This window comes from Ailuropoda melanoleuca, chromosome 2 (genome assembly GCF_002007445.2).
Source record: "Ailuropoda melanoleuca isolate Jingjing chromosome 2, ASM200744v2, whole genome shotgun sequence".
NCBI lineage: Eukaryota > Metazoa > Chordata > Mammalia > Carnivora > Ursidae > Ailuropoda > Ailuropoda melanoleuca.
Window position 1 is genome coordinate 112628959 of NC_048219.1, and position 24006 is coordinate 112652964.

At 34.0% G+C, this 24006-nt stretch overlaps 1 protein-coding gene across 1 annotated transcript in view; it reads right to left on the reverse strand.

Annotated features, from left to right (window-relative positions):
• The window catches only part of LRP1B (LDL receptor related protein 1B), a 1837899-nt gene that overhangs the window by 245136 nt on the left and 1568757 nt on the right, over nucleotides 1–24006 (reverse strand). The window contains exons 47-54 of the mRNA XM_034642051.1: nucleotides 21156–21269; nucleotides 20763–20912; nucleotides 18146–18268; nucleotides 16217–16336; nucleotides 11747–11875; nucleotides 8505–8627; nucleotides 4546–4686; nucleotides 3231–3418 (exon numbers count right to left, since the gene is read on the reverse strand). Coding sequence (XP_034497942.1) covers nucleotides 3231–3418; nucleotides 4546–4686; nucleotides 8505–8627; nucleotides 11747–11875; nucleotides 16217–16336; nucleotides 18146–18268; nucleotides 20763–20912; nucleotides 21156–21269 — 1088 coding nt within the window. The remainder of the gene's footprint in view (nucleotides 1–3230; nucleotides 3419–4545; nucleotides 4687–8504; nucleotides 8628–11746; nucleotides 11876–16216; nucleotides 16337–18145; nucleotides 18269–20762; nucleotides 20913–21155; nucleotides 21270–24006) is intronic.

A 24006-nucleotide genomic window follows, 5' to 3' on the forward strand; every position in this document is an offset into this window, starting at 1 on the left:
ATTTTATTGCAGATTTTGGAGGTGGATTTCTTGTCATGTTCTACAGATACTGTAATGAGGAATAGATTACTGGATGGTTTTCCCCACTCACTGGAAGACAGAAACTTATACACTGACATCCGCCCCCCCCCAAAAAAATATAGAAGCTTTTGTTATATAGAAGGCTTTTACTCAATTTCTTATCAACAAATTATCATGAATATAAATATAAGTGTGTGTGTGCATGTGTGTATAAAATCTCACCACAATATGTAAAAATTTTTGCTTTGAAACTTTATTTAAATCTCTCATTTATGATTCTAGTCTCAGCTGCTTGAATTTTTACATTGCTCTTGTTTCCCCAAAAGATGTTTTATTTTATGCATTAGTTTTGACATGTGTACATATTCAAGAACACTATTCAGAGCAATTCTGTCAGGTATGCACATAGACTTTCTGAATGATTAAATATGTTGTCTATTTTAACTGGAATTCTTGCTTCATTCTATGACTCCTGAGAAGTCAAGGTGCAAATACTAATTTTTTAAAAAATTATCAATAAATAAATGTTTCTGTATGAGATGTCTTATAAAGTAATTAATATAGATTTACCATGGCACTCTGGATGATACCTATTTCTACCATAGTGGTCTTCTAAACATGGCATTTCTGAGCACAGAGTACTTCTTATACACAGGCATTCTATTTTATTTTATTTTTTCATTTTTATTTTTTTAAAGATTTGTTTATTTATTTTAGAGAGAAAGAGAGCGAGCGAATGGGGGGAGGAGCAGAGGGAGAGAAAGAATCCTTGAGCAAACTCCCTGCTGAGCACAGAGCCCAACATGGGGTTCCATCCCGGTACCCTGAGATCATGACCTGAGCTGATATCAAGAATTGGATACTTAACCGACTGAACCACCCAGGCGCCCCATATGCAGGCATTTAAAAAATATTAAATTTCATTCTGAATGCTATGTCAAAAACTGACCATCTTATATTCTATAATTTTTAGATTTCACCAATATTGTTATGACAGATTTAAATACACGCAGGATAAGCACAAGGAAATGTACTTTGAAATTAATGTTTTTAGATAGATAGGTAGATATAGGTTCTACGATATATAGATTCCATATAGAAATATGGAATGTATATATTATACAGACAGAACTAAAGAATTATTTCTAAACTGCGAGTTGAAGTTTTAATTAATTATCTGTAATAATTCTATGACACATTCCCTAATTCTTCAGGAAACATATCTACATTGATTGGGCCTAAGTCACTGGTAATATTTTTTCTGCTTCCTTGGGTTTCAAAATATTTACAGCCAAAATTATTTATTTGATACGTAGTCATCTCATTAAGAGTTATTTTGGCTCGTTTGTCTTGTTTCTTTTTACCTACAATACAACACTTGTGGGTATATGTGTGTTTTAAGCCTGCAAATTTAACCAAGCCTTCTTAATACAGTATTTGGACTAATTTTTTTTTTTAACAAATGTAGCTTTCTAGGGTTTCACTTTTTATCTCTGTTTTTGCACAGGAGAAAATCATTATTGTAGTTCTCTCGTTGTATTTATATACAATAAGATCCTATCAATGTAGTTAAATTAATCACAATACCAGAAATTCAGAAATTACAAATGGCAAAGCAGTTGTTTGGCTAAATTTACCATTAGATAGAACTGTCTTGTCATAGAATGTCAAAGTTGGCGGGGAAAAAGACACATCTCTGCAATACACAAATATTCTCTCTAGCGTGCTTTAAAGAAAGACATTTAGCCGTCGAACACCACATCAAAAATGGATGATGTACTATATGTTGGCTAACTGAACATAAAAAAAAAGACATTTAGCTACAATTTAACCCGTGTAGTAGTGAGAAACGAGGCAGCTCATTCCAATGTAAAGACAGTACTTCAGAACACTTTTTCTCATATGAACAGAATCTGCTTCCCAACCTGTAACTCCACCCTTTGAAACAACTCAGACTACGTCGGTTCCCTAATCCAGTATTTCAAATATTTGAATACAGCTAATAAGCCATCTTTGCTCCAGACAAAACTTCTACCAATGGTGTGTGGTCCAGACTCCTTATGTTTATGGATGTATAAATTTGTATACACTACAATTTGTCATTTCCTCTTAAAATGCCATGTCCATTAATGCACATAGTATCCCAGGTGTGTTCTGCCCAGTGCAGAGCTCAGTAGAATAAATTCTAACCTCTGTAATGGTCTTAACTGGCATTAGACTGCCTCTGTGTTTTGTAGGAGCATGTCCTATTGCTGATTCATACAGAGCTTTTTTTTTTTAAAGATTTTATTTAATTATTTGACACAGAGAGAGACAGCCAGGGAAAGAGGGAACACAAGCAGGGGGAGTGGGAGAGGAAGAACCAGGCTCCCAGCAGAGGAGCTTGATGTGGGGCTTGATCCCAGAACACCAGGATCACGCCCTGAGCCGAAGGCAGACGCTTAACGACTGAGCCACCCATGCGCCCCTCATACAGAGCTATTGCACAGTTAAAATGACTTTCAAATGAATTACTTTTCCTGAGATTTTCCCACGCTTACATAATCAGTTTTAACCTAATGCACAGCTCTAATTTTAATATTATGCTCATCTGCACCCTCCATTCCAACATGAATGAAACAGAAATGTTTTCAAAAGCTATTCCTGTCAATCAATTTTGTCAGTGAATCACGCTCTTTCAGGAAAATGGTACTAACAAAAATGAATTAGGGTATTAGGCATGATTTATTTTTAGTGTACTTGAACGCAGTCCTAATAATTCATGCATTCTATTTTTTTTTCTTCCTGTTTATACGAATAATATTGTATTATCCAGTGTTGTGGTAAATAAATGATTAACCCATTCATTTCACTTCAAAGATGGGAAGAAGAATGAGGGAAGAAATGGAAACTTAACAGTTGCATACATATTTACGTGCTATTAACATGGCAGTATCTCCCTAAACATTGATCTTCTCTTGCTTTTTTTTTTTCTTTATGTTCAGCATATATTGAAAAACACTGACATTTTCATCTTTCTGAGTACATTTTTACAATTTTTATACCACATTATTATTGTGAATTGCTTATATAGATACTTTTCATTTAAATAGTTTTACCTAACGATATTATGATGCATTTTAAGTTTTACAGCTATCTTGGATTGAATGGAATTCATTATCTCCAATTCCAGTGTATCGGGGGATTTACTATTTTTGATGAGTACTCACCTTGTAACTGACTGGAAGATCCTGACAATCTTGAGAACATCCACTGACTTTCTTACTCAAACATTCATTTATATGGCAGTTTCTCTCATCTGAGCCATCGCCACAGTCATCCTTATTGTCACAAAGACCTCCACTGGGAATGCACCTGCCATTTTTGCACATAAAAAATGAACTGTTGCATGACTGTTCTGGAAAAAGAAAATAAAACAAATGGAACATAAAGGGCTTGCCATTGCTTTATGCTACAATTGCTGAAAACATTCACAAATCTGATAACTTATCTGTCAAAAATTACAGTAAATACATATACACATAAAATCCTCTATGGTGTAGTATTTTATACACAAAATATAAAAAAAATCAAGGACAAACTGTACTTTCATGTTCAACACTTACTGAAAGTCTTTCTTTGCCATGAAAATTAACAATCAAAATAAGCACCTATAGTAAAATTACTGGAGTATTTCTGTCTTCACCTATATCGTGAAGAACTAATTCAAAAGTATAATGATAGTTTGACATTTCCCTCAAGCCATAGGTCTCTAAGAAATTATGTGTCACTAAAAATTAAGAATCTAGAATAGGTAGATATTCCTAAATTCTTTTTCTTCTTGGAAATATAACACTGACATTTTTAAGTCAGGGCATAAAAAGGACATTTGTGGTGAATAATAGTTGTTCCAAATATAGCTATGGAAAAGGAGTTTAGGTTTTGCAGCTACTTATAACCTGATGACTTGAACATTACTTATTATCATACATGATAAAAGAGAGCCTATTACCATGTAAAGTACATGAGAAAAAAGTAATTGGGTTTATTTTAAATATATGACTATGTATTCAGTCTTTGGAATAGTGAAATGATAAATAGACCAAGTTTGGCTGCGTATATATTTCTGTTCAAATGATATGCAATTTACTTCGTTTTGCCTAAGTATCACTAATACAGACTTTCTCTCAGTAAATCTCAACTTATTTTGTTTGAGTTTTCAAATAGGTCCATACAAAGAAATTGTTATCACATAAAATCATGTATTAAGAAAAGATGACTTTTCTGAAGGGATCGAGGTGATGGATTCATTAGATTCATTGCCCCAAATCTTCATATTTTAGCACAGATTTAAATTTCTAAAACTAGATGCAAAACATAGTTGATTAGTAGGATCCTGCATGGTATCACTTGAAACATCACATGCTTAATTATTTGCATTTCTTTTCATTGAATATCACACCAGACTGAAGTGAAAATCAGAGTCACAGTTTTTCCACTGAAAAGCAAATTTGGGAATAAGTATAATATTATATATTTCTGTACCTGCACTTTTGCACTTTGGGTTTAAAGGTGCTTCATCAGAATGATCAGGGCAGTCAAAGTCCCCATCACACTGCCATTGACTATTTAAGAGACATCGTCCATCAGCACAACTAAATTCTTCTGCCTTACACTGTCGGTATCCTAGAGATAAAGAAGTAAACATGCTAATTCATATAACAAATATTGAATCTGCATTCCCTAATGTACACTATACCTAGTTAACCATGGGATTTACCCATGTCTTCTACGGGAAATGTTTCTTATTCTTTTTTGGGACAGTGGTCATACTTGTAAGAGGTATTTGTGGTTGAGAAGTAGGATTATGGTCCAGGAAATAAAATCAAAAACAAGGAAATCTTTTTGTTTCTATGTGAGGAAACAAAAATGCAATACTCAAGGATATTATCTCTATTCACCTATGATCTATATCCTAAAGATTTCCCTTTGAATGGAAAACAAGAATAAAGCTATTAATTTTTTTTTTCAAGACTAAGCTTGGTTAGGTATAGTACCAGAACATATGGATGAAGTGATTCCAAGTTATAATGATAATTCTAAGAAGCCATAATGCCATGTTTATGTTTGGGAAGCAGCACTGAAAGTGTAAAGACATTGTTAAAATGAAAAAAAAAAAGCAAATTTATAAAGCAATAAGCACAAAACTTGTAATTATCCTATATATTGATACTTAGAGGTATTAAAAAGCTTTATTCAAATCACAGTATCAACCTGTCAATTTTTAATGATCATATCTATGCCTGTTTGTAAGTAAAACTCATTTGATTCTATTATGAGCTTTAGATTGAATTTTTCCTAAGTTTGTTAACAATAAAAACTGCCATTTCTATTAGAAACTTCCTGGTAAATCTGATAAATATTCTACTTTTGAAGACAGGGAACAAGATCTGTATGTTTCTTAACAAATAAACAAAATTCCAATAGAAAAATAATTCAACAATGATTATATAATTGAGATTTTTATCATTCTGAATGGCAAAACTACAGAGTTCTAAAATACCTCCAGTTTCCCTGGCCTTTCATCTTCCCCCCCTTCACTAGTTCATTCTCCTCATTCAATATCTACACTACATTCAAGTCTCTCCCAGCCCAATAACAATAAAAATCCATCTGGGATGCCTGGGTGGCTCAGTCAGTTAAGCTGCCTACTCTGGATCTTGGCTCACATCAAGATCTCAGGGTTCTGGGTTCAAGTGCCCCTGTCCCCTCCTCCCTGTAGGGCTCCCTGCTCAGTGGGGAGCGTCTGCTTGAGGATTCTCTCTCTCATTCTGCCCCTCCCCCTGCTCAAGCACTCTCTCTTGCCCATGTGTGCGAGCGAGCTCTCTCTCTCTCTCAAATAAATAAAAATCCTAAAAAAAAATCCATCCACATAACTCTTAACTGCACATTACTTTTTTCCCCTACTACTCTGTACAACATTCCGGTACTGATCTCCAGTTCCTCCTTGGTTCATTCACATACATTTCTACAACATCTACCTTCTGAAATTCCTCTCAGAGCTAACAAATGACGAGTGACAAGTGTCAAATTCAAAAGTGTCTCAGACTCCTATTTCACTTTCCTGTAGCATTTGATGTTGTTGAGCACACTAGCTTATAAATAATTTCCTGGTTTAATATTTACAATCCACTCCCACGGCATCTTTCTTACTTTGCTTTTGTTGTTCCCTTGTATCCTTTTTTCTGTATGAAGTCATCTCCTGTTTCATCCTAAACCATTGTAGGTGAAATCTTCAGCCTGTTGCTCTCTTTTCCTTTCTGCAGTGTTGGGTGTTCTCATTCTTTGTCATATTTTGAATATCATCTTTATGCCAATGGCCACCAAATTAATCTTACTTGTCCAGATCATACTTCTGGTCTCTGGAACTAAACTTTCGAACACTCACTCGATAGCTTCATATGACTGCCTGATTAACACTTCATATCAAAACATCCAAAATTAATTCTTTTGCACATTTCTCTTCTCCTACACCAGCAAAACTTGGCCCTTGACCTCCTGTGTTCCAAATCTCATTAATGATGGTAACACCATCCACCAAGTCATCCAAGCTAGAAATTCCCCTTTATCCTCCATATTGGACTGTAAATGAATTCTAACCCATTCTGTTCTTTCCATTCCAACATTTCTGCCCTGGCTTTATCATCACCTCATTAATCATCAGAACTATAGTAATAATCTTCTAGCTAGCTTACTTTTCACCTAATGGCTCCCCTCTCCCAGGGCAATATTTCATCCACTCTGCTGAAAAAGATGGGTCTGAAACATATTTTGACTGTGGCATTCCCTGTTTCAAATGTGTGCTGGCAACTGAGAGCCAAAATAATTAAATACAAATTCTTTAACACTGTATTGCAGACTTTTTAGAATCCAGCTTCAACTTTCTAACTTCGATTTACCTCACAGAAGACTAATTGCTATTCTTCAACCATGTCAATTTGAAGGCATTTGAAACATACATAGAAATTTCTACGTGTCCAGAACAATTCTAAGCACTTTGCAAATATTAATTCATTTAATTCTCTTAGCAGCTCTTAGAGTTAAAAATGTTATTATATATTTTTTACAGATGAGGAATTTAGGGACAGAAAGGTGAAATAACTTCAAAAGTCACACAGATAGTAAGCGGCAGAGCCAGGATCTGGACCCAGGCCACCTGGCTCCAAGGTCCATGCTTTTAACCACTGTATTATTTTATCTTCCATCTAAATATGACTTTCTTTAACATTCCCTGCTTCTGTTCTTTAGTGCTTCAAAAATTATTCTCTCAGCTCTGATCCCAGGTATTGTGATTCTTACTCCCATCTGACAATATGTGCTATTATTCTATCTTGTATTTGGATTTTCCTGTTTGTCTGCAATGTCTTCTAGTGGGATCTCTGTCTCATTCATCTCCATATCAACTGAATAAGTGTTTAGCAGAGGGAAGATATTCAATCAGACATAACTCTACTTCAGATTTACATCTTAAGTTATGATGTATCTTTTAAAATATCACATTGAATCCATGACTTAATGGTGAAATGATCATAAAAACTGGTATCCACTGATTTCAAAGAGATTGCTCCAAAGACCAAGGCTATAGACACAACACAGGGAGGACAAAAGAGGGCACTAAATCTGCCTTTCATGAATATATGTGGATTTTACAGCTTTTCATTTTATATTTACTCATGCACTGAAGGGTTTTTTTGTTTTGTTTTGTTTTGTTTTAACAAAACATACTAGGTTCACATAAGACTCCAACTTCAACTAGGAATTTTTAATGATTTTCACTATAAAAGTTACATATGTATTTGTATATATATTTTATATATGTGATGGTCAAATAAATATATATGTAATGATAAGATACATTTCATCATAGTAAAATTAAATTTTAACCAATAAGTGCACATGTAAAAAGGTGGAAGGAAAATATTAAGTATCCAGCTTCTCCGATAATTGTGAATTCTATTATTTTTTCCTCAATCAAATATTTGATTTGGCTATAAGACTGAACTAGCTAGCCATATATTGTCTTTAAAGTTTAAAGTACTTTCAACCAAAGACATTTTTATAACTATTTCCCCACGTGCCTCCAAATAAGAACATACTACAAGTGGGCATGTTCCTCAGACCAATGTGTTATTATACTAGAGCTGAAAGAGGTTATCCAGGTACTCCTGTGAATAACCGAATTTACATGTCCTTAGTGACCTTAAGAAATGTGTCATTTTCGTCATTTATTTCTATATTTCTTTTTTTAAAAGATTTTATTTATTTATTTGAGAGAGAGAGAGAGAACAAAGGGAGAGGGAGAAGCAGACTTCCTGCTGAACAGAGAGACCAGCGCTTAACTGACGGAGCCACCCAGGCACCCTTAATTCTATATTTCTTGAGTCATCTTAAAAGACCATTACTCAGCCTGAGAATGTCTTCCATGAAAAGTCTGGATTACTTACCACACTGTAGTGACTCATCAGAGCCATCTCCACAATCATCATCATGGTCACAAACAAATTGCTTGGGGATGCACACTTTATTATGACACATGAAAGCATTTTCATCACATGTATTATTGGGGGCTAAGAAAGATATCACAAAGAATGAAGTTAGGTGAGCACCTATTTTACCTTCCCCCACCTGAAGAGTTTAGGGGATGTATGCTGTTATTCTCAATAATTCATTGTTATTTAGAAAGAGAAAAGTTAGCTCAATATTCCATTCATAATATATATGAATATTCATATAAATTAATAATATATTAGCATACATATATTTATATATCAAATATATGAATGTTATTCAAAGTTTCAGTAGTAATACATTCAACAATTCCAGAGTGACCCTGAAATTTCCGTTCATTTAGCATTTGTAAGTTTGCTGAAGGATGAATTCAAAGGTTCATACACGATTTAAAAAATACAATCACTCAACTGTAATAATGTGACTGGGTTTTTTTCTCTCTTCATGCCTGTAGTAATACTAGGGAAGTGATAAAAAAAAAACCACAAAAAAAACCTTGCTTCTTTGTGAAAAATGGAACCGAAAAGACTACCAAGTGCTAATAATACTCATGATGGAAGTGAAAAGAAAACATCAAAAGAACTAAGAAAGTTATTATCTCTAAGATACAAATAAAACTTTTGGGTTAAATTAAGATCTATGGTGTCATAAGCCCAAGTTTAAGTACCATATCAAATTTTAGGAATATTTATCCACAAAATGGAGTATCGATTCTTTCGGAATCCTGATTCACGACAGTAGTGATGTAGCAAGGATCCTAACCAAGGGGAAAATGGTTGACCAAAAAGTGCAATAACCTTCATCAAAAGTTCAAAAGCTGGTACCTTGTGCAAGTGAATAAACTTTAATATGCATGTAACAATATACATAGAATCATAGCGGTTTGAGGAGCTCATTTAAATATTTTCAATTACCTTGTCTTATATTTAAAGGATAAATGTTAATGTTAGTACTCAAGATTTGGGATGTTGTAAATGTAAAAATAATCTACTATATAATTGATGTTAACTAAACTTATTGTGGTAATCATTGTGCAATATTACATATACCAAATCATTATGTTGTACATCTAAAACTAATACAATGTTATATGTTAATAATATCTCATTTTTAAGTAAAATAAAAAAGAATCTGATATATGGCATTATAGTATACCAGAAAGAGGAAGGTTTTGCAAAAAGTCACTCTGCTACTCATGATTTGTATCCTGAGGAAGGTATTTACCTTCTTGCTGCATCTGTTTCTTCATCCATTTAGTGGGATAATAAAATCTATCTGATAAACTTCTTGCAAGAACTAGATAAGGTATATGAAGAAGGTCAGCTCATTTCAGGTACTCAGTAAATTCCTAGGTGCTATTTAAATTCCTATCTGTGTAACAATTATTTTTGGCAGATCCTCAAAAACATTTCACTGAGTACTGGGAGAATTCAATAATGTAAATAAAAACCCCTGCCAAAATAATTGGCATAAAATGGGCACATGAAAAAAATCTGTAAGCCTTCTAACCTCCTCCTTCCATGTCTTAATATGGACTTTTCTCTACCTAGAACACCTCTCTCTCTTTCTCTCTTTGTTCCTTATGACTCAGATAACGTTACTACTTTTTCTTGAAATCCTTCCATGATACTTCTACTCTTTTTAATATATTATTTCTTTGTGATGACCCAGTATCTTTTCTATACTTCATTCTGACACTGAAGGCATAACGATTCTTTTACAAGTCAATCGGCTCCCTAGCCCCTAATGATGAAAATAGAGACATGAATAAGTAAAACAGAAAGGATTCCTTGGATTCAATCAAGTGTAATTTATTTTCAACAAATTTATTTTCAAAAATGATGTGGAAGCCACGTAGGAGCAGCTTTAAAAACTTCCCATTATCATCAAAGTAAAATGCAGGTACTAATAACTGCTCTAACTTTGAACTGTATGACAGCTTATATAACTCAAGTGAATTGTGCCAATTCTAATAGATGAATTATTTTTTAAAACATAAGCAACAGAGGCTTATTTGGCATTAACACTTTCAGGTCACTTGAGTAAAATTTGTTGCATTTTAGCATAATTTACTTAATAGCACCCATGTGGTCTAATAGTGCTAATATGCCTCCCAGAGTGTTAACTTGCTACAATAGCAGCAGTATACTGGGACCATCTGGATCCCTGAAATGATACATAATCCTTTATTATGTAGCCCTCAGTAGCCCCATTGACCTTTACAGACACACATATCAGTTTCAAGATCAAAGTGAATTATTCTACAATAGCATGAGCTCTGTGCACATAGGCCTGCCTCAAAGTTTTCTTTTTCCTTCTCCATATTAACTATCCCCCGACCCCCATATACACACAACCACATACACGCACACCTACATTATAGCTTCAAATATAGTTTAAAGACCTGAAGACAGGTCATTGGAGAGATGATTGGCAGAATTCACTTTAATGGGCAGAATTCATAGCACTGTTTCCGATAAATTGCTCAGCTCAACAGATCCCCTAAGTGACCTTGGGACCTGCATTCAAATATTCAGCCCCTTTATTCTCTTGATCATGCAAAGGAATTTATCTAAATTTTTACTACTGAGCAATTCTGTGAAAATTTCCTGAGGTGACTAAGAGTCAGAAACTTAATAAATCGTCTGACCTCCAAAGGTGTTCCCCTGATCCCCCAGCTTCACTCGGTTATATCCATACTGTTTTTACCTGACCTAAGGGTTAATACCCTCTCCGTAGGACTAATAGGTGTTTACTGACCTTCTGATCAGTGGTTATTTGGGATCACATCAGCCATTTATAGAGTGTCTGTAAAGGGGCAATCTAAAAGCCTTTGTGGGGGTGGGGGCGGGGTTCTAAAAAGAAAATAACAAATCTACCACAGTCACACACACGTCAGGTAGCCACATAATCTCAGAAGTGAAATGATGAATCTGTGTTCATCAGAATGGTTTTAAAATGGGTGGTGTCACTGTGCATGTTTGAAAAACTCTGAACAGCAGTTGGTTAGAGGGGCTGCTGAACTCCTATGATGACAACATCCCACCTGATTAATTCTGGTACTGCTTATGAGTCCAGGGATTGGGAAAGTGAGGGAAAATGTGATAGTGGGTACAGCAAAAGTGAGTGTCAGGAAGTTGCGTCAGTTTTCCTCCACACAGACCCCCACGTGTCCTACCGCAGCCTGCTGTGGAGAGCTCATCACTGCCGTTTGGACAGTCTCTTTCACCATCACAAAGCCAGTGTCTCGGCACACAGGCATGGGAGCCCTGGCAGCTGAACATGTCGGCCGCACAGGTGGCAGCGCCTGAAACCCAAGGAGAGAATGCCATTAAGATGACTGCATGTAACATTTATATCCCCCTTAGAAAGAGAGAAAACAGAAGAATGCTGCTGACAAGGAAGAGACTGTTGCTATTTGGAATCATCACATAGTATCCTTTTCCTATGTTTTACACATTTTACTCTCAGAACTCACGCCTTCCTAAGTGTGAGTATTGTATTTCTTTTTAATAGTAATAATAATAATAATTAAAGCATTTTTATTGCTTAATATATGCTAGGCACTTGATGTATTAACTCATTTAATTCTTGCAAGAACCCCAACCAGGAGAACTCTTATTGGTCTCATTTCACTGAAAGGAAGCTTAGGCTCAGAGAAGTTGAAAAGCTTGCAGAACGTCACAAGTTGCACAGGATGCCACATGTTGAGCCGAGAGTCCAAACCCTTCTGATTGCTAAGCAGCTTCTCTCTCTCTCTTTTTTTAAGACTTTATTTATTTATTTGACAGAAAGAGAGAGAACGAGCAGGGGGAGCGGCAGGCAGAGGGAGAGGCAGGCTCCCCATTGAGCAGGGAGCCCGATGTGGGACTCGATCCCAAGACCCCAGGATCATGACCTGAGCTGAAAGCAGATGCCCAAGGGTCTGAACCACCAGGTGCCCCTAAGCAGCTTCTCTTAGCTGCTAATGTCATGATTGTTACTCCCCACCTGTGTTGTTAAAAAGAATAAATTACTCATGTTCCTTTTGTTTTTACACAATAAATAAAATCTACTTTTTCTCTGCTCTGTCAATTCAATGTCTCTTTAGATACATGATGTTTTTTAAATGTATACGGTAAAAAAATGCTTGCTGATTTTTATTATAAATTCAAAGGGTCATAGGTTGTTTCTTTGTTTCTCCTTATATGGGTATAGGACAATCATATGAAATAAAACATAATTATTTCTCATGATGTTTTCCTAGCACCTAGTACAGTTATACATGTTGAATGCTTTACTTATTTATATACAATACTTGTTGAGTGAATCAGTTACATGACCCTCAAATCATGTTCTAACTTTTCTTTAACTTCATTTTCCTGTGAGCAAAAGCTGCCTATAGAATAGATGCTAAAAGACATATTGTTAGAATTATTTTTTTTAAAAAAATGCTAATATCTGCAGGAAAAAAAATATGACAATAGAATGATGAGAGATATTTGGTTTCAAACATTTAAAGCAGTGACCAAAATGCTTTAATTATAGAACCATTATCATCTTTCTTTTCAGCTGCAGAGTTGTTATGAGCAGATAATGCTTTTCAATGCAATGCTTTCAATATGGGAGGCAGCAGGGTGCCAAAATAAAACCCTTTCAGGATTTTTTCCATCATAAACATGATTGTCCTTCACATATATTTTAGCTTGGAGGACAGGATGGCAAGTGAATACAGAAAAGTCCTCCAGGTAATTCAGATTTGCTCATTTGAATGAGGATCAGTGTTAATAGAATGGGGTTTAATATGATATCTATTACTGGAAGAAATCATAAAAAATCTATTAAATAAATTTTGCTTTCATTTAAAAATGAATTTACCTACTATTATGTCTTTAATACCTTCTATAATAAAATCATTTTCCTACAGAATTTATTTTTATACTATTCCTCATTATGATCTATCTTTTTAAGCTTGCCATAAGAGTATAAAGTGTCACTTTCACTATTATACTCTCAATTAGTGCTTTAATTTCCATAATATTTTTGTTATTTAGCTTGAGATTTTTAAAAAGTGCAATCTCTCTAGTAAGGAAGTTTTGATACATGTAAAACTCCTTGTCTACTTTCTTATTATCATCCAATTTATTCTCAAGGTAGGCATAATAGATATAACATCAATTTGGCTGTTGAGAAATTTAATTCTGTATGACCTTGGAGAAGACTAAGTGTCTGAGTATCTCTATTTGTAAAATGAGGGGTATGACTAGATAATTACTAAGATACCTCAAGCTATAAAATGGCATAAAGCTCTTTGAAGCTAATTTTCTGGCTCCCTTGATAGTATTCAACAGCTTCTGTATTAAGAGCATGCCAAAACATCATAGTCAATCAGAAAGAAAATGGGCCAAAGAAAAAACTCATGGCTTCATTCCATAGTTACCACTGCCATCTGGAGACACATTATCTTCCTTAGGGAAATGAATCCCAAGAAAGGAAGAAGATAAGCTGAAAGATTTCTACCAGATCTGTCTTGTGCACCTGCTCAGAAATAATATTTGATTGGTAAGAGTTACTACCCCATTAGGAAGTATTCAAGAAATCTGAATTCAGGTCTTAAGTCTGTTATCACTGAATCACTGAGTGACCTCAGGCAATTTATTAACTTCTATGAGTTTCTCTTTTTTCATCTGTCAAATGATGAAGGTGTACTAGATTACAATTTTCAAAACAGGATCCTCAGATCCCAAGTCAGAGCCACTATCGTGCTTATTAAGAAAGGTTGTGCTTACAGCCCACATTAGAACATTTGAAGGTGAAGATTAAGGATGTGCATTTTTAGCAAACTTCTAAGAAAGATCTTTTGTGCACTAAAGATGATAACCACTGAGATAAATTATTTATAAAGTTCCTTCCCAATCCTAGTATACTAGATTCAGTTCATTGAGTGATATTCGGTCTACAGCAGTCTTTATGTGTCACCAGCTTGGTAGTTAGCATACAAAATGCAGCCTGTAATTAAATTAAATAGACTGGGTATTTTGACAACAGGTAAACATGTCCATTACCATTTTAATTCTTTAAAAAAAATTATCAGGACACTACTAGATGTAGATGTGGCAATAACTCTGAAAAATAAGGGAGAGAGCAGGAGAAATGGAACAAAAGGGAATGGAAATAAATTCATTTATATTGTATACATAGGTCATGTTAGATGATCACAATAGTTACATAAAGGAGGTCTTTTTGTAGCCTCCTAATAGGTAAGGGAAATACAGATGTGGGAGAATTCAACTCTGGTTTCAGAATCTTTAAACCTTCTACTCTATTGTGTCCACTCAGGAAGGACAGAGCCATTTAGTGTAGTGTAGGTTTAAACAGACGGTCAAAAAGCAAGATGATTTTAAAGACTGGCAACATGCTCAACCCATTGTAAGTAGGTAATTCTTCTGTTAAAATTAAAGAAAGATTTAATAGCAAAGAGAAACAAAGTAGTTAAAAGTGACTGGCCAGACATCTAATTGATTACCGATTTCTTTTTCCTTTTAGGGCTTTTTGATAGTGATCTTTCTATATTTATTTGTTGTATAACTAAGTTGTTTCAGCTGTGTAAATAAAAAGTAGATTTGGGGTGGCTTAAATACAAGAAAAATTGTCGGGTTTCAGAGGACAACTCCAGTTTTATATTATTTACAGAGAACTTCAGTTTAGCTTGAGTAGTATAAAATCCTATCTACCTGTCTCCATGGTAGGTACTGACCTAAAAAGCAGGTGACCACTACTGAAATTTAAAAGTGGTATTAAGTACACTTAACTCTGTACATGCACTTTATTCTATGACTTGGGTCTTTTCTCTCTAAAATAGGATAATAAGAGCTGTGAAAAAGTGCTGATATAATGAGTAAAGATTTTATGCCTATAAATACAAATACACATATAGAAACAGATTGGAAAGATAGACAAAGAGGCATATAAATACATGAGTAGAATGACTGGCTATTTCTAATAAATTTATACAGGTTAGATCATTCCTTCTTTTACCCCTTAAAAAAGTAAGTTAATAATTCCATTTAAGTTATTTGTTAAATGTTTGTGATTATTTAAAAGCAATTACATTGGCTTTGTAGTTGATATATAGTACGACACTCAACCTCTAATCCTATAAAGCTGTTTTTCAAGTACATTTTAAAATTATATAAAATAGCCCCCTTTTTTACTTACCATTTAAAATAATTCAATAGTAATAATCACTATAATACATATATACAAACACAAATAGCATTTGTGGTTTATGGCAGTGTAAATCAGTATATTTTGGATGGCAATTTAGCAATGCATACCAAAGACCATGAAAAATGTTTGATCATTTGATGCAAGTAATCCCAGTCATAGAGATCTAGGCCAAAAAAGTAATTGAAAAATAAAAAAAATAAAATAAAATTTACAAATACATTCATTGTGTGAATATTCAGGAAAAAATTCTAAAAATTGAATGACTGTGTATATAAAAATAGTAGAACAATGGGTTGTCATTAAAATATGAAACAAGCTACATAGACGCGTACATATAAATTTAATTTTAAATTTAACAGTTTTATGTATGTTCTAAAATGAGAGTGGGTATATATCATATGCCTAAAAATTGAATGAGAGCACAGAAGAAACAACTCACCGCAAATGCTGTCATTTTCATCTAATCCATCCCCGCAATCATCCTCTCCATCACAGATCCAATGTTTAGATATACATTTTTGTGCAGAACAAGCAAATTGGTTCCAAGAACAAGAAGAATCTAGAAGACAAACAAAAATGTTTGCTTCAGGTGCACAAGAAAAAAAAAATAATTTGAGACCAGCTTAGGACAGGTCTGTCTGACAGTGAGTCTTTTCTTAGACTTTGCTAAAATAAATTGTCCTCTAATAAAATGAGCCGAATTCCTCTTCTCTATGACAGCTCTATAAAAATTTTGACAACAGCCTGCGTATTCCCTCTGAGTGTCCATGTTATGTAACATTTTTCCTCCCACAGAATTCTCACAGGGCTTGACTTTGAGCTACTCATTATGCTAGCCACTCTCCCTTAAGTATGTTCCAGGGTGTCATATAAAAACAAAACAAACCAAAACAAAACAAAAAAACACAACATCCGTTGCATGGATACAAAAAATATTCCGAGTGTGGTCTAGTCTTCCCTTCCAAATTTTAATTGATTTTTGAACAACTAGAGAAAAAAAAATGCATCCTAGGCAAGATTATAATATGATATATTCACCAGCATATATATTTGTTTTTAATGATGAGGTGACTAAGGGGGTTTTAGCTTGATGATAAGCCACCAGTTTCACACCCTTACATACTAAACACTTAGATGTTTTTAATTCTCTTGGGGATACTTAAGTCTGACTAATAACATCTAAATTCACTGGCATGGTGGCTTTTATTTTATTACCAAATTATTCACTTGTAATAGTGTATTCTTTTTAATTTCAAAGTCAGGCTTGTGATTGTTCTCCTCCACCCTCAGCCTATCCCTCCACTCAGCATATTTGTCACCAGGTAACATTCAAAATAAAATCCTTCTAAATTCAAGTCCTCCAAGCATAAATTATAAAAAAAAAAAAACACAACATTATGGTTTTGATCCTATAAGCTATTTTAAAACCTTGCATCTTTATTTAAAATATTCACTTAGATGACCTGTGAAAAAGAGAGAAATTTAGAAAAACTGAAGACTGGAAAAAATGAAACTAAAGAAAATACAACCCTATAATGGCTTCCTGTCCAGAAACTATGAATCTACATAAACTATTTGTAAAGTTCTCTGTTAATCTTGTTCACAATCTGGCTCTAATGTAAAGATATATAGCATCTTAATCAAACAAAATGCACCTTTATATTTCATGATGACATTTACTTTTAGAGGAGTTTGACATTTCATAGAAGATCCATTTTTAATCTTTTCTTCTACTTTGTGCATTCACCATAGTGTATGTTATTCGTGTTAAATGAAAATAGTGAATATATGCTTTGTTTTCCTGTAGGAAATTTCTTTGGACTAGAAATTATAAACTCCATAAATTCTATAAAATAAATTTTAAAAATGCTGTCTTGCCTTCCCAGGTAAGAAGAAATGTACACACACAGAAATTAGGAGGTAGGTGGTGAAAGGTGAGAGTTTGAGGAAACACAAGTTTAAGTACTATTTAAAGCTATCCATGTAATTAACAGAAAAATGTAGAATAATAATAGTCAATAACAGGTAGGGACAGTATAATGAGTAGTGTGAGCTAAATCCTCATTTTTCATTGCATAAAGTAAATATATTAGGATTTCGAGTTAATAAGTCAGAAAATAAAGGTATATCATTTAGAATGATGAAGGTAACCACTAACAAAAGCAGAAAAAGAAGAAACGGCTGGGGCAGGAGATTGTTACTCTTCATTACAAGTTCTTCTGTTCTATTTTAATTTTTACTATTTTGTGTTATTTAATAAAAATGAAAACTGTTAAAATCAATTAGCAATATTTTGTATAAAATCCTATGTAAGAGAACATTGGCATATAAATAATAATATGGCACATAGAACAAAATACAGTCTCACCACAGTGGAATTCATCAAGTCCATCCTCACAATCCTTCTGACCATCACATATCCAGGTATTCAAAATGCATCTTCCACTAGGACAACCAAAATAATTTTCTTCACATTTGTGTTTGTTTTGAACTGTGATAAAATACAGAATGTAATGTCAAATAATTTAAATTAATCTTAGACTTCTACAATCTAGGTAGATAATAAAACAGTAATACTCCCTGAGCTGGAAGAGATAAATAACAAGAAAACTTAGATAAAAATGAGCTGAGGTGGTCTCTTCAAGAATGTCAAGGTCATGAAAATCAACGAAAAGCTAAAAAACAAACAAACAAACAACAATAACAAAAACGTGGCACAGAAGAGAGGAGACTAGGAGGACACGATAATCAAATCCAATCCAAGATTGGACCTGGATCTGAAAAAAAGATACTAATGGAAAAACTTGTTAAATTCAAATAATGTGGAGTCCTATCAATAGAATTAAAATAAAATAACTGAGATAATCATAAAGTGAATGAGCCTTGGGCCAAAGAAACATTTTTGGTGGAAAATATCTGTAATTCCATATTCATAAAAATAAATAACATGATAAAAACAGTGGAGATTTACTGAGAAAGTGTAGGCGTGGTGTTCCTACTGACCTATATTCTGAGTATGCTTTGACAGGCTTATAGAAGCACTCTCTACTTTATAAAGAAAGACAACTTACAATAGAATCTCTAAAATTTTTACACCTTACAGAACTATCATAAGAATAATAAGTATTTGTATGTAAAATTATTTTGTAAATTTTATATATATATATTTTAGATTGGGGAGTATTGTTATTATTATAACTTCCAAGAGTGCATATGAAATATTAGATTTTTCTCTACCAAATATCATTGGTACCCTTGAACCTTCAGGTTTACACAGTTTTGTAAATGATAGCCAATTTGGAAGCAAATATTAGAGTATATGTCACATTATAATAACCCATTCACACTATAATAATCACACTACAATAATCCATTGTAACTGTATTAAGATGACAATTCCATTTTATTTTTTCAAATGTCAACTTTGTAGATTGAAGATGAAAACAAAATTTTTGACAGAATTTACCACTAAATCAAAAATTCCTGAGTGTGATTATGTCTTACTTTTTCTTAGGACTAGCCTAGATACAAGCTAAATTATTTAGACTGACCTCTTAGTAGCTTCCTGTCTGGCTGTCTATCTGTCTCATCAGTCTACAGGAGCTTCCCTTTCCTTTCTTCCCCATTATAATCACAATTCTTTATTAATGTTAAAAGTTAACTTTTAAAATAATTTATTAATATTAGAAATATATAAAGATCACAAAGTTTTACATATATATGTAATATGTTTTATATATATGGAAGTTTAATGGGTATCTATTATACGTTGCCTTCATATTAATTTTAAAAATTAACTACAGCTACAATGAGGTACATAATTGTTGTAGAAAGAATAATGGGTTAAGAATCTAGACACCCAGCCATCATCAGTCTAAATCAATGTTACTATATTTTTTAAAAAATGTTCTATGTGATTAAAAATAAAATGTGTAAGAGTTATGGTGAGCCACAGTCATCAGTGCATGTAAAAGTTCTCCATAGAACCAGAAAAGTTCTCCAGTTCTTCCTATGGTGCAGCTAGCCTTTCAAACCCAGAAGGAACAAAAATCGGATCATAGAATGTTACAAATTGCTGAGCAGGAAAACAAAAACATAAAATAAAAGGAAGCTGCTATTCCCCAATTAAGTGATAGATTATGAATTAAGAATATAGATTCTTCACAGTAGATTGTGTATGTGTGCACTGCTGTATAATTTCTCAAAATATTTCAAAAAAATATTTTATGTCAACTAAACTGGAAAAAGTGAGTATAGTAGCAGGATAAGGAGAGAAAATTACAGTATGAGGACACATTTAATAGTTTCTATAAATCATATCTACTTCTAGTTATAGTAATTTAACACCTTTACTTCCTGTATTTTTTAAAAATTTGTTTTCTGAAATAGTTAGGAACAGCATCGTGACTTTTTAATGGAATACATTCTTCTAAGAATACAGATGACACTTTCAGAGCTTATGTATGTAAAGGCAGTTAAAAGTCAAATATAAATATACCTTTCTGACCTTGACCCAGTGGTAATTGCTATTATACATACTACTATGCCAAAAGATTGTATAAACTTCACCAAACAGCCTAACATGACAATACAAGCTGCACGGCATTGAGTAAAGCCTGTGGTAAGAAGCATTGTCTCTCTCCCTTTAGTCCATGGGTAGTTTTTTCTCAGCATGTGATACCTCCATGGCAACTTTAAAGATCACGCATTTTAAGACTTAATCACCAACTGTAAGAGGATTAATCATGAACTAAACATTAAAAGGAAATCGATCCAAATACAGAACAGATTTCTTGAGTATCATTTCATAACTCACTAAAAAAGATCAAGGGGCATGTTTGGAACAGGATGATTACTTGTAATTTAGTCAACATTATTTAAATTTTAATCCTAATCACTGGATGTGAAGGCTAAAACTTAACAAATTTATTTTATACAACGAGCTTCTAAATCTCAAGGCAAAGACTTTTTCTTTCTAGAATTACCTGGGCATTTTAATTCATCTGAGTAGTCCCCACAGTCGTTAGACCCGTCACATATCCAGCTTGGCAGGACACACAGTGAGGTCGAATTACATCTTATAAACCCTGTGGTTTTCACTCCAAGTTTATAGAAATGTGTACAATCTGTATTATCTACAAAGAGGTAAACAGAAAAATGAAAAACACCTCATCTGCAAGGATTACAAGCCTTCTATGCAGGTCACAAAAACAAGAAAAGTTAACCTTATTTGAAGAAATAAGAATGCAATTATCCTACACAACAGGAGTTAATTACATATCAATTCTGGACAAGGTTCAGTGAAACACTGGGCAGTGTTAGATGGAATGCCAAAGGTACCCAGGGATGAACAAACAAAAGGTAGTGGATTAACTTACTGCAGCTCTTTTCATCTGAAGCATCTGCACAATCTATGTTCTGGTTGCATCGTGCTGATCTTGGAATGCATGTCCCATCTGCACAACGGAACTCAACAGCAGCACAGGTTGAAACTGGAAAAACAGGTAAATAAATAAATGCATAGATGAGACAAAAGTGATTCCTTGCTCTAACATTTTCCGCAGCAACGGTCCCTGACTTACCATGGTTCGACATGATTTTTTGACTTTGTTGTAGTGTGAAAGCCATAAGCTGTCCGTGGAACCTGTGCTTCAATTTTGAATTTTGAACTTTTCCTGGGTTAGAGATATGCAGTAAAATATTCCCTCTTGATGCTGGGCAGCAACAATAAGCCACAACTCCCAGTCAGCCACGTGATCATGAGGGTAAACAATCAATATCCTTACCTTTCCGTACCCAGACGCCATTCTGTTTTTCACTTTCAAGACAGTAGTCACAAAATTACATGACATATGTGATACTTTATTATAAAATGGGCTGTGTGTTAGATGGTTTTGCCCAACTATAGCCCAATGAAAGTGTTCTGAGCACATTTAAGATGGGCTAGGCTAAGCTATGACATTTGGTAGGTTATGTGCAGTGAATGCATTTTTGACTTACAGTACTTTCAACTTGCGATGGATTCATCAGGACATAACTGCACTTTAAGTTGAGGAAGATCTATATTTTAACAAATTCATATGATTTTGTTTAGTTTTGCTCTTTTAACTCTGGGAAGTCAAACTTGACCCAAAGCTTCCATCCCCGTCCCCAAGTTTGGATTAGATCCCTCACATGGTTTACCCTGTTGTGGTACTTACAGTACTTCATTGCAATTGCCTGTTTATGTATCTGTTCCCCCACTAAGTTGTAAGCTCCATGAAAGCAGGGATTGTACCTGGTTCCCATGATAGTATCAGTCTAGCACTAAGCCAACATATAAAAAAAATCAAATGTTGCTGAAAATTCTTTCTCCTTTCAATTTCCAAAGTACAAGATTATAACACAGAGCAAATGTCTGATTGAGGAAGTACAGGGAAATCCCAATCTGGTTCCAAAGAAGTGGAACATTCCCTTCTTTGATAAAAAGAGTCAGATAGACAGAAACAGAGACTGAGATGGAGAAACCGCTGCGCATTTGCCTTATTACTCAGAGGAAATAGCTCAACAACGCTAGAAAGTCTTCCATGCTATGCTATACTCCTTTACATGGCCATATCACTAACATTTGGTATAGGAGAGATGAATGCCTCATGCCAAGAAACATAAATGTGGTATGACTCGTCTCTATTGTTAGAAAGTATGACTTTCCAATTCCCTGCTATGCTTAGATGAAAATCAGTTTCAATATGCTACTGTCATTATATATACCTTATACAGAATAGCTTCTGCTTAATCATATATTCCTTTCTACTTTGCTCACACATTCATTACCATATAATGGTTTCCAGCAATATGTTGTGAACAGGTGCATGACATACTACGTACATTAGATTAACTTAGGTGAGATTTTTATTACAAATTCAAATTTCCACAGGTTGATTATGTAAATGTACAACCTGAAGGGCTCTTTGATTATGCCACTTTTACTAGTGTTGATATTTTAAAGAGCCTATTTAATTATAAATAGAAATTATATCAATTGTAAGTGGTTAAAATGCTACCTTAAAATATGCAAATTTTACTCAAGGGCATGTATGTCATATGTATTTCATAACGACTGTTCTTATTATATTTAATTGTATCTTGCAATTGTATCCTTATTTGTGCTTAAATGACGATTAGAATAAATGTTTTATTTATAATTTACAATTATAATTGCTTCAGTGCTGTTTTCATTAAAAATAACATCTTATCATATGAAACAGATAATGCTCTTATGAGTAGAGATAAATACACTGTTCTAAACATGAAAAAAAAAACAGATATCCTTCTTTTATGTCTAAAAAGCAGAATCTCTTCCATGTACCTTTCTATTACATTTTAGATTCACTATTTTTTTCAATAGAAACAGTAAATGGAATACATAGCATAGCAAGTAATCATGACAAACTTTTACATTTTGTTTTTACTTTGCTATCTGTCAGCAATCCCCTATTAAGAGTTTGTGTTCCAAAAGATTCTTTATAATCCCTTTATTTAGAAGCAGGATTCTTTTCTCTGTGAAACAACACTCCAGATAGTGGTAATGTTCCTTGACAGTCTACAAAGATTTATTTCATAATACCCTTGAGTTTCTGTCTTACACTCATAGAGTTTAAGGATACCAGAAGAATCCCAGGGGGAACAATCACAATCCATCTCCATCTCTCCCCAAACTTCAACAGAGAAATCTTCTGTGTACATGGCAGGGAGTCCATCTGAGTGGAGATTGGTGGCAGATAGCATGAAGAGGCAAATTATGACTCCATTAACATGAGGATAGCAACTCACATAGTTATGGGGGCTGGAGATCCAGCAATATTACAGTAATGGAGTTTCAAAAACAGTATTCGGGCTCTCAGGTGAAAATAAAGAATGCTTTGAGAAGAGTAGAGATGTGGAGCTAGTGGAATCCAGTTTTAGATGGAATTCTGAGAAGAAGAAAGGAAGGAGAAGAACTCTGACTAGATGAAAAGAAACTATAACTCTGAAGTTGGAAAAAAATGGTTAGGAGATAGTATTTAAAAGAAAGACACGGGGGAAAGGATGAGGTAGGGGTTCAGAAGAACAGGGTAGAGAGTAGAATATTTGCAGGATGTGTTTTTCTCCCATTTTCCAATTAAAAATAGGGCTAATAAATCTTGGTGAACAGGACAAGTAGGCCTATTAGAGTATGTGGAATGTGCAAATAGGAAGACTGTCCCTTTA